General features: G+C 35.9%; 2 protein-coding genes across 4 annotated transcripts in view; one reads left to right on the plus strand and one right to left on the minus strand.

Moving 5' to 3' along the window:
• The window catches only part of ITGA4 (integrin subunit alpha 4), a 54182-nt gene extending 37978 nt beyond the window's left edge, over positions 1-16204 (plus strand). The window contains exons 12-23 of one of the 2 annotated variants that reach the window (XM_019661183.1): positions 1078-1228; positions 2522-2617; positions 3296-3375; positions 3765-3854; positions 5726-5816; positions 7854-7961; positions 8771-8896; positions 9614-9733; positions 12093-12191; positions 12562-12681; positions 13268-13419; positions 15011-16204. In XM_019661183.1, coding sequence (XP_019516728.1) covers positions 1078-1228; positions 2522-2617; positions 3296-3375; positions 3765-3854; positions 5726-5816; positions 7854-7961; positions 8771-8896; positions 9614-9733; positions 12093-12191; positions 12562-12681; positions 13268-13384 — 1198 coding nt within the window. In that variant the 3' untranslated portion in view covers positions 13385-13419; positions 15011-16204. Of the gene's footprint in view, positions 1-1077; positions 1229-2521; positions 2618-3295; positions 3376-3764; positions 3855-5725; positions 5817-7853; positions 7962-8770; positions 8897-9613; positions 9734-12092; positions 12192-12561; positions 12682-13267 lie in introns of both variants that reach the window. The other variant, XM_019661182.1, reaches the window with a different exon arrangement.
• Positions 16049-16895, minus strand: part of CERKL (CERK like autophagy regulator) — a 113637-nt gene continuing 112790 nt past the window's right edge. For both annotated transcript variants that reach the window (XM_019661185.1, XM_019661184.1), the window contains one exon: positions 16049-16176. In XM_019661185.1, the coding sequence (XP_019516730.1) occupies positions 16095-16176 (82 nt within the window). In that variant the 3' untranslated portion in view covers positions 16049-16094. The remainder of the gene's footprint in view (positions 16177-16895) is intronic.

The raw sequence follows: 16895 nt of genomic DNA on the forward strand, positions 1-16895 counted from the left end.
CGGCCGGCCCTCTCATCTGATATTTTGCTTTGGCTCACATCCTTTCTTGGTTGAACTACTTTTTTAAAATTTTAAGTTTTTGGATATTTATGAAAATCTGTCTCTGAGGAAAGCTTATAGAATCATGTTGTAACTGGAAAATTTTTGACATTCAACTCTTCTAACTCTCTCATTGGTAGAGTGAATGGGCTGTGTAAGCAAAGAGATTTGCATTTGCCTTGAGACTTTAGAACATTCCAGCCCTGAGACCTTAAATAAGTTTCTTAAACCTCAAGTTCCTCATATATACATGTGTTGTTCTGAGGAATTCATGGAATGTCCATGGCCCAAATCTCCACTGAACACTAGTGATTATTACAGGTGAGGTGACAGAAGCTTAAGAATGTTAAATGAACCCCACCTCCCCCGGAAGAACTGGGGCCAGTGCCAGAACTTGAGCTCACGCATGCCTGGATTTGCAGCAATCTCCTCTTTCCAATTCACAGGATGGTGGAGCATTTCTGCATTTGTTTTTAATTTGGTCTAGTTCTTGATAGAGGTGAGCAGCCTGTCTTTAATATAATTAATTCTAGGCTAACAGACTTGATTTAGTTGGACTCCCTTGCTGGGCCTAGCAGTCTTTTCTCATGCCGTGTTCACTTCCATGAAACATCCTTTCTATCAGTGGAAATACTTGCCCTATGCTCCTTTTCTCCTAGTTCCCTCCATTCCCTGCTTTGGTTTGAGCAGCAGCTAGTTCAATGTCTACTAGAGGATAAAGAAAGAAAAAAAACGCTTTTAGAAAAATATTGGAAAATATGTTAAAATCATAGAAGCCAGAAGTTAGACAAGTAAAACAGAAAGCAGACTAGCTTAATTATAACTAATTAAAAAAACAAAAAACTTGGGTAATAGCTGACTGAATTTATATGAAACATGGGAAATTGTGTTCTTTTTTAACATAGATTTGCATCTACTTTGCATGGGGTCATTTCCCCCTGGTTGTTTTTCCAAATTAATATTTTATGTTTGGGATAAATAAATGAGATGTGATTTTTATTTCCCAAACAAAGACTAAATAACATTACTTAATTTTAGGCCATATGAAAATAAAACCTATCTTGCTGTTGGGAGTATGAAGATGTTAATGTTGAACGTGTCCTTGTTTAATGCTGGAGATGATGCATATGAAACAACCCTGCATATCAGACTACCCACTGGGATTTACTTCATTAAGATTTTAGATCTGGTAAGTATCAAAAGCCACAGTAGCATGATGCCACATGATATTTTACTTAATTTTTTAAAAGTGTAAGTGATATCATTCACTTCATCAGTCTGAGGTCTAAATAACTGTGGCTTATTTAGACTTGTCACTCGGGCTTCCAGTGATTTTGAGACTTCCTCCTTGCCTCTGAGCAAAATGACAGGTCCTTTGGGATCTGACTGAGATCAAGAGTCAGCTTCTTGCTTCCAAATGCTATTACGAGAGAGAAACAATTGTCCAGTTAGCTGCTTGGGTGTCATTGCTTTTCTCACTGGTACATCCTCATCAGGTGCTTGATGCCGTTCTTAGTTGGGTCCCTGCACAAGCAATATTGGTCCCCCATGCTGGGCTTGCAAAGTTACTGCTCTGCATTGGAAGTTCACATACCCAGTCTTGTTCCCAAAGGACCTCCAACTTGCTAGAGCCAGCAGTCCTCCACAAATCCCAAAATCCTGGTGTCGATCAGGATTTTGCAAGGGTTTGAAGCACCTGGAGACCTTTCCTTACCACCATGCCTCAGTCATGGGCAGTTAAATCCATCAGTGAGATATTAATAAGGCTGAATTTCAAAGAGAAAAGCCTCAATTGCCTTCTCCTTTGATGCTTCTCTCTCTCTTAGCAAATTTACCCATGTCCTACCCAGAGACCAATTCTTCACAGCAAGGACATTTAGAGAGGCCTTTCACCTCTTAGAAATATCTATTACCCCCTTTCTGTAGAGCATTAAGAGCCTATTTGCAATAGTAAGAGGGAATACACAAATATTTCTGGGAAATATACATCTCTATACATACATATATTTGAGTATGTATACCAGGGGCGCCATACATTTTTTTTGGCACCGTGTGTGTGTGTGTGTGTGTGTGTGTGTGTGTGTGTGTGTGTGTTTGTATTTGTATATTCTTGTGGTTAATATTATTACAATTAAATATCTTAAACATGTTCTCACATCCCACACAGAAGAGGACCAATGAAATATAGACCTTATGAATTCCTTGTTTCATGATTTTTCAGGGATCTGGACATTGAATTAAATAGGATGGAAGCACAAACATGGATGAAAACCACAAGTCCAGGAATTATTCTGTGGAGAATTTACATGACTATTTTACATAAATATATGTTTACATTTCCATTTATAGCCAAATAGTTGTCTAGGAAAGTAAATTAGGGGGGATGATTTTTTTTTTCAAAAACCATCCTTAAACATATGTTACAAACTTTGTGTTCCCTTCCTACCTAAACCTTTTCTCTTTTTTTTTTCTTTTTTTAAAGGAAGAGAAGCAAATAAGCTGTGATGTAACAGATAGCTCTGGCATAGTAAAACTTGACTGCAGAGTTGGTTATATATATGTAGATCATCTCTCAAGGGTAAGTATTTAGCTTTTATAATTTTTGTTTACCAACATGAAATAATTCCCTTCTATTTTCCCTGTGTTTATGCTGCATACAAATATATAATGTATTATTTTTTGCTTAGGGTAAATAATTATGCAGTGAAATAAAACCAAAACCAACTGGGCTTGAGATCTTTGAGATTGTGTTTATATTCTTGGCCATGTTCACTGTAAAAAAAAAAAAAAAAACGTATTTGTCAAGATGGGCATGTGAATGTGTCAGTCAGAATTCTGCTCCCCTCTCACTCTTTCCCAACACTCCCCCACCCCACCCCACCCCACCCCAGGTGGTCCTATCTGCCAGGCATGTTACCTCTGCTATACAAAAAGGTGTTTCTGGCAGTAGTCCTCACTCAAGTTGTTAAAGCATCTCTAATTTTGTCAGTCTGGACCAGCCTGTCTTTGCATTCAGAGGAGGCTTTGTCTCTGAATGGCACTCGTGGAAATGCTGGTGCTTGAAAATTGCCACAAATCTAACAGCGTCCTCGCAGCTCACTGCCCAAGAGAGGAGGAAGCCTGTGTTTCCAGAACATAGTTCTGAATTTACATTCCACAGAAGATAAGCTCTTAAGGAAAAATAAAATTCAGATTATAAAAAAATATGTGTTTTAGGTTATTTTAAAACTGAGCTTTTTTTCTCTATGTGTTACAGGTGGATGTGAGCTTTCTCCTGGATGTGAGCTCACTCAACAGAGCAGAAGAGGATCTCAACATCACAGTGCATGCCGCCTGGTATATTTCATTGGGGAAAAAAATCCTTGTACTCAAGGAAACGGACCCCTGACTTTTTTTGGTGGAGGGGAACCTTAGTGGAACCACAGAGCTGGGTTTCATTGCCTGCAGGAGAACATTTCTCTTATGTGATCTAAGAAACCAACCAAAAAAAACCTCCAACCAGCATAGAAGCAAATAATAGTGTAAATAATGAGAGCAAATGTCTGCCAACCCCGTCATAAAAATTTCTTACTACCACTTCCACTTTTATGGCCATTCCTCCCAAAAAGCATTATTTACACAGCCTCCGAGTATGTTAGGTATACACCGTATGTAATTAGTCCCCTCTGAAGATGATTTTTGTGCTGGATGGATTCTAACAGGGTGCTTTCTATTTGCTTCTGTAGTGAAAATGAAGGGGAAATGGACAATGAGAGGCATAACAAAGTCACGGTCACAATACCTCTGAAGTATGAAGTCATGCTAACTGTTCATGGGTACGTTGATATTGAGGCCTCCTCTAAAGTTGTGGGCTGATTTTAAATACCATTGCTGTTGACATTATTGGTCAAAACCATATTTTTTTTAAAAAATCGTAAAAGATCCTGTGCTGTTTCTATCTCTCAGCAATTGCCTAGACCTTGCAGTCCCTTGCCTAGCTGTTCATTATTTTAAGGAACTCTATAATCATTACTGAAACCACATAATGCTGGTGCCCGGCTGGGAGACTTTTCTTACTGGAAGAGCCTGATAAGCGGCTAGAGGGCCACGTGCAGCCTCTCAGTGGGGCGCGGCACAGGCCAGGAGCCCTGGGAGTTGAGCCGCACACAGTTTACATGATCATACTCTGTGGCCGTGGCAAGGGTGAAATTTAAAAAAGTATGAGCTTGGCCAAATCCCTACTCTTTAGAACCCGTGTCTACCTATGTGGCAAATAGATTGAGATATGAGAGAGCTGGGTGCGGGGTGTCCCTTTTCCTCTCTTTATACCTAGGGATTATGGAGTTCCTCACCCACAGCCCCAGAGCCAGTATTCACTGATTCCTCATAATTTCAGTAATTGTGTAAGTGGTTGTGACTGATTCAAGAAGGAGATGTTTGATGAAAGAATGAAGGGCATATTAAGAAAAACTTGAGTGATTTCATGGAAATTATTGGGTTATTAATCTTTGTTTGAAGCCACATTTTAAAAGCAATTGAAGATGAATACGGAATAGACAGATGAGCTTTCCTTATTGCTCTAAATGTAAACCTTCCCCAATCATTTTTAACCACCCATAAAGACGGCTTATACTTATATAAAAACAAAATATCAGTGTCTGAGACTGATGAAATTATCATGGTTGTTAGATGAAACCAGCAGTGGGATAAAGGGAGCCATTCGAGGGAAGAGGAGGACCTAGAGAGTCAGTGGGGAGCAGAGAAGCCGACAGCACGTTTCCGGGTTTTGAATGTTTGTCTCGCCTCCCCTCGATTTTCCTGCAATGAGTGTTTTCCTATCTTTTCATCATCCACATCTTGTTATTTTATACAAGGAGAACTCTGCAACTATTAAGCTGCCTACATCTACATTTGAATATTTCTAATTTTTTTTCCTGTGGAATGGGTCCCTAATTTGCATTCCCTCCTATTCTTGCTGCCAAACATGAGCAACTTGTAGAGCCAGGGTTTCTCGAGAGAAGTATTTCTTGAAGTTCATTACTGACCATACGTATGTCTAATCACAGGCAAAAATGTGAAAACCTTTTTTTCTCACAAAAAAATTTACCAAAATTGTTTGGTATTTGTATTGTTCCCACACATGGGTTTCATTACGAATAGCCAGCAGGAATTAGGGGGCGGGAACAACTCAAAAATAGGTAGGATAGATTCAACTATAGGAGGATACTGGAGCCCTGGGGAAAAGCTAAGAATGTATCTCATATCTGGCAAATTTACATGAATCATTCAGTAGAATGTCCCAGGCAATGTTGGGAAGGCCAGCAAAGGATATTGGTGGGAAGAGATATTGCCATCCAAGTCAGACCACGGGACTTTCTAATTTCATTGTTTTCACTAAAATTCTTACCCAGAAACCAAAAGTATTCCATGGTGCTTAGGAGGCACCTATAGTCTATATTTAAGATATACGCTATAATCCAGATTATAGAGAGACTGTTTATAATACCTCATCAAAAAAAAGACAGTTAACTATGTTCAAGTAGACTGTACAAAAATCTCAAGTGGGGAGATGTGTCTTATGAATATTGCCATCCTTGCAGCCAGCACAACCTGGCACCTAGTACATGCCCAATACGCACTTTGTCAATACATTAATGAGACTGTTAACACTAAAAAACAAAGTTAAATTTGAATTTGTTTCTATCAGGTTTGTAAACCCAACTTCATTTGTGTATGGATCTGAGGAGGAAAAGGAGCCTGAAACATGCATGGCAGAGAAAATGAACTTCACTTTCCATGTAAGCAAAAAATGATGGTGTTGATATTTGTAAGAAATTGAATGTTACTGATGCATGGCTTGAGAGGACACCCATATACCTGTGATGTGCCTCAGCCTTGGGCCCACCACAGCGGGCTGAGGGTGAGGAGGGCGCTGCTGCATGGCATGCAAGCCCTTTCCTCTCAGGCCCCTGCTCCTTTTCTCCCCCCCCCCCCCCCCCGTCTTATCCCTGCTACGCAAGCCCACATCTCCCTACAGTACAGGTGGGACTGAGCAAGTGGGAACAGAGGTGAAGCCAGAAACTGGCCAAGTTAGGGGAGGAAGTGCATCTGCTAGAGGAGCAAGCAGAAAACAGGACGGGCCAAGGGAAGACATCTTCAGGCGCCAATCAGTGAAGCCTCCTCTTGGTTCAGGCTATATGAAGGCCCTATAATTACCAAGTACAGGAAGCTCTTATTTCTGCATTTAAGGTCAGCTTGGTCAGCATTTCAAGCCATAGGTATATGACCTGTGACAAGTGATGCATCATTTTAAAAAGTAAAGAAGTACTGTCATTATCCAGAAGTATTAATATACTACTATAAATTTTAAAAACTTTTTTACTATCAACTGAGATTTTTGGTGCATCAGGGATGTTTCTGATGAATAAATAATTGGAGAGTCACTTGGGTATTTATCCAAAATGCAGCTTCCTGGGCCCACCTCCGGACCTGTGGAAGAATAATGAGCTTGCATCTTGTTAAGTTTAAATATATACTTAAGTTTTTGTTATATTAGCATATGGTAGTGTTGAAAATGTAGCCCTCTCCTTTGAAGTCCCAAGAAATGGCCCTGTCAGAGCCCAGTAGGGGATTTGCGCTGTGATACACTAAAACAGAAACTGAGCTGGACTCTGGATGGCCTATGTATTAATTCACCAGTAATAGTTAACAAGTATTTTCTAGTCAAATTACAATGGAGTGACTGGGACTGGATATACTTTCAGTGTGTAGGTTTTGTGAGTATGTCCAAAGATGATGTCCTTGGAGGCCTAAATATGATCAGGCGAACAAGGCTAAAGAATATTGTAGGTTAGAATGGTTATTTGCTGGCATTGGACCTGTCCAGAGGTCTGGGCACCGCCCATTGCTGACACTGCCTTTGAAATTGCCCTTGTCCTTGTCTGGCCTAGCAATTACCACCTGTCCCAAAGCCAGGGACATTCTTTATGTCATATGCAGTCAAGAGATTACTGCAAGTCTGTGAAGCATGCTATTTCATTCATAAATTGTGGCACACTTCTGATTTATTGTATTTGCTTTATAGCTAAGCTCTCAGGAGGCAATAGTTTGGCCCAATTTCCTTTTACAAGGATCTGCAATCCCCAAATCTATCAACAATAATGAAATATCATTCCCTTATGCATTATTATTTAAAAACCTGTTGTATTTTCTCTAAAACACGATAAACTACCCCTTTATTTTCTGAATGCGTCAGCAGGATAATTACCCTGAAATAAAATACAATTTTATTCACCTACTGTTGATGATTATCCCTTCAGCACAGAGTGATTTTTGAAAACATTACAGCGTTTAGAATTAGAACACCTGAGTTTTGGTCCCAATTCTTGCCACTTTTTAACTTTGATCTTGGGTACATCATTAACCAACACCTCTTAGCATTTTCCTAAGCTGGCGAATAATTAAATGTCAGCCCACCTCATGGGATAGTTATCAGGACCAACTGATCATGGTTGAGATATAGTATGTGCCATACAAATACACTGTGTTGATGTCTCTCTCTTTAGACTATTTCTACAAAACATCAGCCTGGACATTTTGGCCTAATTAATACCAAAAGGAGAGGGCTGGGAATAATGACTAAAGGTTGCAATTATTAGCCAACTTTTTAAAGTTCTAACTATGGATATTGTCTCCCTTTAATGTGCTGCCAACTACAAACCTCCACCACTATACATGTTGTGTGAAACATATGGGTCCACCTAAAAGCTCATTAATATCTGTACTTACATGTATGAAAAATATTTTAAAATTGTTTTAAAATTTTTCCTTATCAGGTTATCAACACTGGCCATAGCGTGGCTCCAAATGTTAGTGTGGAAATAATGATACCAAATTCTTTTATTCCCCAAACCTATAAGTTGTTCAACATTTTGGATGTCCAGGTAACAATGTGTTCCTTCCTTTATTGTAAGTAATATTGCTAAAACGGGGCTTTCTGTTAACTTATTTCAGCCACACCTGCTCTAAGCTATGAATTCGCTGTGCATTTGAGTACACTTTGAATAGTACATGTTTCATTAGAACTCCAGGATTACAGTGGAATCTCTGCATTGGACTTGGACAATAATAGAATTATGCTCTACATCTTCAATAAATTTTCTTTGTGATATGGACCTGGGGAAGTAATTTAATTGGTAGGATTCTCCATAAAACTTGAGACCACTGTTGAAAAATCAGTAATTCAGCCTTTTAAAAATGAAGAATATTGAAATCACTACTTACGAATCAATGTTCTTATGTTGATGATTTCATCAGAATTGGCTTAAGACAAGCAATCAATAAATAGGTTTGAGATCTAATTTTTTAAAATCTTACTTGAATTTCAGATTTACAAGATAGGACATGCTGTTACCACATTGTTTTATGTCTAAAGCCCAATAAATGTTTATTATAATTTCATGCTAATGATGAAATGTCCATTTTTCACATTGCCCTAATTTCTATAAGGTTAAGGCCATTTGGTCAGTTTAGGACCTATACCCAATGCTCTAAATTTTTGCTGGGTTTTTGTTTGTGATTTTGCTGCAGCGATTTAATTTCTCCCAAATAAATCTATCAAAAGATAATTTAACAATTTCATAAGTACTTGATATACTTTAGAAAAGGTAAGCAACTGGAACTTTTAAAACCATGTAGCTTTTGTTGTTCTTTACAATACTGAATGATAAGATTATTATCACTATGTTGACAGACTACTACTGGAGAATGCCATTTTGAAAAGTATCAGAGGAAATGTTCATCAGAAAAAGAAAAAGGTACAATGGAGACCCTGAGAGACATATTCACATTCATGTCAAAGACTGATAAGAGGCTGTTGGTAAGTGTCAGTTTTTCCGATTGTAGTGCTTTCTAACTTACAGAACTGAAATACCTAAAACCCAAAATCAATGGGTTTGATCTGCTAGACAAGTGTAGAAGAGAAACAAGTTCAGGTGATGTTCTTGCATATGAGGAACAGGCATGACTGGGAAGGTGAGCTTACCAAGGGTTCAGTATACACTATACAGTTTCATGATTTACCTAACCAACACCCATTTTATGCCAGACATTGTTCCAGAGCATTTAGGAGGCCAAGCTGCTGTCTTCAGCAGAGCAGGCTTTGTGGCATGAAATTAATTTTTACTCTCTTCATTTTAGTCGATTAATGGAAAAGAAAAAAATGAGGAAGCAGTCTTACCCTTCAAATTATCCATGTTTTACAATGAACATAGAACACCTAATTTAGCAAGATTGTGATTAGGTGTCTTTCTTTTAAGTCTATCCTAGAAGGTTCCATTCATAAGAATAATGAGAACACATGCTCCAGCTCAAATCATTTGGTTTTGTTATAATTTATAAAACAAACATTTGTGTGTTAAGATATTTTTTTTAAATGCCACTAATGAAAGCAGATCTTTAATTCCATGTTTCTAGCAAGATACATTTTATAAATGCCACTCAGGAGAGCAGATTTTTAAATTCCATGTAAAATATTTTAGTCATCTTTTAAGAAAATGTTGAAATTTTAATATAGCTCTTTGTATTCTTTTTTAAGTACTGCATGAAAGCTGATCCATATTGTTTAAATTTCTTGTGCAATTTGGGGAAAATGGAAAATGGAAAAGAAGCCAGTGTTCACATTCAGTTGGAAGGCCGGCCCTCCATTTTAGAAATGGTAAGTCTAATATACAGTGCCAACTTTGTTCATAAGTTCATACAGAATTTGCAAACTCAGCCATCTTATAGAAATAGGACAGTATGTAAGGAGGCATTCAACAAAGTAAGAAGGTACTAATGAGAGTAAAATTTGGAGTAAAACAGTAGAACTATTTCAATTTATTACTTCAGCTGAATACACTGTCTAAATGAGTTGGCTTTAGTAATTAAACAGATAATTAAGACTGTAAAATAGACTATGTAATAATTAAGAAGTTTATTTTAGAAAGCATGTCCAACTGCTTATGAACCTTGATTGAATCTTAACATTTCATACAATCAAAGTTTTTTCCCAACTATTTTAAATTATGCTTAAAAATCTAATAACAAAGTTAAGAAGTAAAATTCGGTCTTTCATAATATCGAACTAAAACATCAAACTTTATTAATAAAACACGTATATGAAAATGAACTTTGAATTAAAAAATAATTAAATACACCTTGGACTTCTTCCTGGAAAGCAGTATACATATTTATGAAAGTATTTTGAGATAAAATTGGTTTTATCTGGAGTTCTGTTTTTCAGTTTCCTTATCGGATAAATATGGGTAATATCTCTTTTGCAGGGGTGTTAGATTAAATGAGTTTTGTAAAGCACTTAGTACAGGCATACCTTGTTTTATTGAGCTTTGCAGATAATTGTGTTTTTTACACATTAAAGGTTTGTGGCAACACTGTATCCAGCAAGTCTAGTGGTGCCATTTTTCCAACAGGCTTGGGTGATGGTTAGCATTTTTTAGCAATAAAGTAGTTTTTAATTAAGATATGCACATCTTTTAAACATAATGTTATTACACACTTGGTAGACTACAGTATAGTGTAAACATAGCTTTCATATCCACTGGGAAACCAAACAATTTGTGTGACTTGCTTTTTTGCAATATTTTCTTTATTGTGGTGGTCTGGAACCAAACTCGCACGATCTCCAAGGTATGACTGTAATAGCGCATGGCACATAGTAAGCCAAATGAAATGGAAGCTATTACATTTGGTTCAGAGGAATATTTTGAAATTACCACATGATGGTCAAGAGGAACATGCACCAGACAGGGAAATAAGAGATGCCTGTTTTACTTACAGTTGTGCTTAAGTCATGGGATCAACAAGTCATTTAAACTTTTGCAGTTTGCCTTCTCATATTCTCAAAGTCCAGGTTTTTCAACAGTGGGTACTACAGGCATTTTGGACCAGGTAATTCTTTGTGGTCAGAGGCTGCCCTGTACATTGTAGGATATTAGACATCATAGCTGACCTCTATCCACTAGATGCTGGTAGCACCTACCTCCCAAGTCCTGATGGTCAAAAATGTCTCCAGACATTGCTGATTGTCCTCTAGGGGATGAAATCATCCTGTTGGAAACCACTGCTCTAGATGAAGTATGTAATTTATTTTCAGCCCTAAATTTCTACATGTTCTCTCCAAATTGTTAAGTAACCTTTACACAGTAGTTTTGACTATTGAGAGTCAGAGAAGTCTTTAAGAATCCAACTAAAAAATATATTCTCATCTACCCTAGTGAATGCACATATGAAAAAAAAAAATCTCAATTTTACATACAACTTGAAAATGTCCTTAGCATCTGTGGAGCCCATCCACAAATTCCAACCTCTGAATTCTGGGTTATAAAGTCCCTGTGTTAGATAGTAAAGGTCTGAGTTCACCTGCTGATTTTATATTTGAATACTGTAACTATTTGTACCAAATTTTTCCATTACAATATTAGGTAGACTATATGTATTTGATTAGAGCAGCAAGATGACAACACTGTGGTGATGGAAGGGGGACTGACTGTCAGTGGTGAACACACAGTGCAATGTATAGATGATGTATTGTAGAAACACTTGAAACCTATAAAATTTTACTATAGAATTGTACACTTGAAATTTATATAGTTTTATTAACCAATTTTACCACAATAAATTTAAAATGATTGCCCATTTGAGAGAAATATAAAATAAAATGAGTTTTAAGAAAGGTTTATAAGGTGAAAAAAGTCTTATTTGGGGATAAAAATTCAATATCCAGGGAAAAATACACTGGTAACTAACAAATAATATTTAAATCAAGCTAGTTGCAAAGTAGCTATGTTTAATAAAAGGATTTCAACAAAACAATGCCATATAAATTAATGCCAAGACCATACCTTTAGAACCAAAGGAAGCATTACAATTAACTACAAATGGCGAAATGAATGGGGGAAAATAAATTGTGAAAACCTCTAGGTGGTAGGTAAGGATCATGAAAAGTTATTTCTATTAATGTCTTCATGAAATAAAACTATGAATCAGGCTATAGTGATCTTTCTTTCATTAAACAGGATGAGACTTCAGCACTCAAGTTTGAAATAAGAGCGACAGCTTTTCCAGAGTCAAATCCAAAAGTTATTGAACTTAACAAGGACGAGAATATTGCACATGTAAGATTAACTTTAACTGAAACATTAAGATTGTGGGGGAAAAAAATATTGCTAGGGTGTTCAGTCAGGAAAATAGATTGTGACTGGATCATGGAGGGCTTGAAATCGTTCACTGAGAGTTGGCATTTTCCACAACTGGAAGTGGGGAAATGACACAGATGTTTTAGGTGAATGTGGTGGGATGGATGGGAGGAATAGGCTAAAGCCCACTGTTTCTGCTAGTTACCAAGGTTTCCTGTGATTGTGATGGAACTGGTCAGAGAATGTGGTGGGTTGTTCTAAATGCTATTGGAGATCATAAAGGGGCTTCAACGGAAATAGGAGCAAGTTTTGAAACTGGTGACTCTTTCTTTTTGGTTAATTTATGTAGGTTCTGCTCGAAGGACTACATCATCAAAGACCCAAACGTCTTTTCACGATAGTGATTATTTGCAGTAGTTTGTTACTTGGACTTATTTTACTTCTATTGATTTCATATGTTATGTGGAAGGTAAGCTTTTCTTTAATAATTACCAATGTTCCACCGCTCAAAATGCCCTCCTTGTTCTCAAAGCCAAGTTGTGATTCCCAAGTTATTAGACTGAAATAGTTCAGTATTTTTAATGTTAACTTTTAAAATTCCTAAGTGAATATACAGGACTAATCTTATATTTCTCTTAACTTCAGTATCAAAGTCCTTCTAGAGAAATGTGCCTTCTTAAAGATAGCATCTTTCAAAAGTAGTGTTATATAGTTTGAACATTTGTTGAAAAAGTATTGTGGACACTGCACATTATTTCAATTTTGGAGAGTGTGTGCATGTATCACTGAGAAGTCCTGCAGTAATAATAATTTTTAAAAATCTCTGTAACCCAATATTTCCCAAACACTAGGTCCTCGATTAACATCATTTCACTCAGCTTTGTTACGTTATAATGTTAAGAACTTAAATCTTATGTATGTCAATTAGCCTGTGGTAAAATTGTTTTCGTTATACATAGGTTCTATGACTTTAAGTGAAATAATCTATATGAAGACTGTACAGATTTTATGAGTATAATAACTACTCACTAGTGATTATGCAATGCTATTTTCAGGCTGGCTTCTTTAAAAGACAGTACAAATCCATCCTACAAGAAGAAAACAGAAGAGACAGTTGGAGTTATGTTAACAGTAAAAGCAATAATGATAATAATGATGATGATGATGATTAAAGACTTCTTTCAAAATGAGAGAATAACAGACTCAGGTATAATAAAGAAATTTAAGAAACTGTTTACAAAAAATCATGAACTGGGTTCAGTTTTTTCATGTACTTTTACTCAGAACCTTGTGACATGTTATGTCTTAATGCAAATGAAATATCCAAGTAATGATTACTTCTTTGAGAGAAAACTACAAAGGTAACATTTCATATATCCAAAGGTATTCCTTCAGTTCTTAAATGGATAGAAAGACACTAAAGTACTCGGCGAAGGATCGCTTATCTTGAAAGTACATCTAAATTGAATCATATTGAGGAAGTAAACAACTCAATTGGAGAAGTTTTAGACTTGAAATATCATTCCTTTAAAAGGAGATATTTGCCATATGTGCTTGCTTCAGTAAAATAAATTCCACTGAATATGTAATAACTCATTTCTAATAGATCTTTGAGACTTGTTTGAAATATGTTCTTTAAATGTATTTCACAGAATTTTTCAAAGAACTGTTTCCAAATTTCCTAGTGAATTAAAGAGGGCCATTGTCACTTTAGAGCATATTTTACCTTTGTAAGACCTTTATCTGTAATACATTTCCTATGGGCTTTGATCAACAACCATTTATTCAGTAGTCTATGAATATTATAGGCCTGAAGAACAAACTTCAGACTGAGCTTAATACACTGGTTTGAGCTTAATCGGGTGACTTCTGGATTTCTTCTTTCTGTATATATATACATAACTTTTTTTAAGGAATATTTGTTTATATATATATAGTCCTATGATACAGTTTTATTAAGGGTAGCCAGAAGTAAATTTTAAAAATCCATCATTAGTCAAATTTTTCATTTTTAAAAACAACAGTACTTAAGAAGTCTAATTTATATTCTGAAACAGATTGTGAATGTTGCACTTTAGCTGATAATTGAAGTATAAATACACTGATATATGTAAAATATGCAAACTGTACCTCACTGATAGTTTTTAAAAATAAAAGCTCTACAAAGACAATGATTAGGGGGCAATATTTCATACAAATTAGACACTGTAAAATACTTTCAAATTAAGCAATACACAAATACTGGTTTGAATGTTCCTCTTTTCTATTCAAATGTAAATATCAAATGTGTTATCAGGTATATAAGAGCATTCTCTTCTGTATGGAAAAGAAGAAACAAAATTCAGAAATTTCACTGTAAATTGAAAAATACAGATTTAGCTTGTATCCAGTGAATATAAATGTAACATCAAAATTTCTATATGTTTTAATAAGTGAAATGATTTAAGTTTTTTGTTGATGTTACCTTAGATTTTTTTTTTCTAATGTAGTTTCTGGATTTTAAATAAGTCTTTAAATGCCTTTACATTTACAAATATGTTCTTTTTGTAATATTTATTCATGCATATGAACCGGATGCTGTTGTAGAATATAATTTCATCTGAACTGTGCTAAATCTGTATTTATATATGTAAAAAGATTGTGGACAAATTTTGAAAATCTGTTATAGGAAGTGCCCAAATAGACAAATTAGAGGGCAGTCTTTACTGTTATGGACAATATTTCTTTATAGGAAGTAAGACCCGGCCAACAGCTGTGTTCCTCAGACTGCCTAATACCTGGAAATTATCCATTCACAGGCCTGTAGTCTTCGATTTGTGGCTGAGAGGAAGGAATGCAGAGATTTGTGAAGGCATTTGAGCAATGAAACCCAATCACAATGAGCATGAAATCTCTGGAACGCTATTTGTGCCAACAGAAATTATATACTTTAAAGCACACTTTTTTTTTGAGCAGAAGCTATTTTTGTTTTGTTTTTTTCATTATAAAAAGCCAAGTAGTACAGGAGAATGTCTAGAATCATTGGTGCAAAATCAAACCCAAATTTAGAATTGCTTTCTAAGGAAGATCCCTGAGGACATTTAAATTTGGTTCTTTCCTATTTGGAAATGACAGCATTTCAGGTTTTACTGAATACACTGAAAACAATGTGCTATGTTGGCAGATGACCTGGCTTTCAAGAGCAAGAAGACGACCAAGCTCTCTCCTGGGCCAGATTCTGCCCAGTTCGATATTTTGCATAGTTGGAAATAAAATTTGTTATAAACTTTAGTAGTATCTGTATCATAAATTTTAAAACCCTACTACTTTATGAAAATCAACTGATTTTTCAATTTTCAGAGAATATTCACAAAACTGGTACCATAACAACTTTTCTAAAGAGGAGGTTGGCAAGTGGTCTAGATATAGGAGAGATTTTGAGAAACTAGTTATATTTCTGGTTCTATCATTAAAAAGCTGCATAATTTTGAAAAGTAACCTCCCTGGATTAGGTACCACATTAGGACAATCATTCTTACGTGAACTCTGTGGTCTGTTTGTACCAGGCTTAGGAGATTTAACATCAAAATTGATGGACTCAACTCCTGAAAAATGAAAGAATCCAAATTATTTCACTTTGGAGTTATCTAGGTTGAGTACAGATATATCGTGCTGTTTTGTTTAAGTATATGAAATGTTTACTTTCAGTTCCAATAAATACTTTCCAAAAACCAGAATTATTTTTGGTATATTTCATATCTTGGTTTCTTACAGCCCCAAAAGCTAATGTTCAACAACATCAAAAAGAGTAATTTCTTTAAAAATTAAGAATTTTCTTCCTGTTGGGATATCTATCCAAAACATTACCATATTCCTTCATATTAATATTCTAGTTTGTACATGTTATAAACAGTTACATGTTACTTTAGAATCACTCGTTTCTTCCATGCTTCCTCCATAAAGATTGATAAGTCTTGGGTGCAATCTGTAAATAATAAAATGTGTATAAATGATTATTTCATCAACCTATTATTGTTACTGAGGGTTCGAGGGTCTGATAAATCAGCACCAGAAATTACCATACAGCCTTCTTAACTGACTTCCTTGGCTGATTAGTGCTCTCCACTGCTTCTGTAAAACCCAGCCAATCAGAAAGCTCACATCCAGTGGGCCATCCAGGGTGCCCCTGTACACTGCTGCCCAGTGAGTCATAAAGCTTACCAAGAATGAGTTTGCATGTTCCTAAACTTGTTTACACCAGTTGATCTTGTTACTTAAAGAATACATAAAATTGTTCCTATGTAAAGTGAGTTGAATGCTTCGGAAAGAGTTGATAAAAGTGAACTGCTGAACACAAAATGTTACAGTATTAATTATGGGTGAAAGGAAGTTTTTTAAAGACTGAGGGATTAAATTGTAACAATCTGCTATGTAGAGGGCCTTATAAGCTTTAAGATTTTGATCAATTTCTTAGAAATGAAGATGGAAACTGAGGACACATGTTATCTGTATTGTTTATGAAGAACTATAATTCAGAATGCCAGTGTACAGACTCATCACCAAAGAAAATGCTTTGACTCTATAACAACTGATGAATAATGTAAAATCATACTTTACTAAAACTGTGTGTCACTTTATCCTTCCCTGATTTACTAACTACATATATATCTATATATCTCCAACTGCCTGCATTTGATAGTTACA

The sequence above is a fragment of the Hipposideros armiger genome, unplaced genomic scaffold, assembly GCF_001890085.2.
Source record: "Hipposideros armiger isolate ML-2016 unplaced genomic scaffold, ASM189008v1 scaffold_338, whole genome shotgun sequence".
NCBI lineage: Eukaryota > Metazoa > Chordata > Mammalia > Chiroptera > Hipposideridae > Hipposideros > Hipposideros armiger.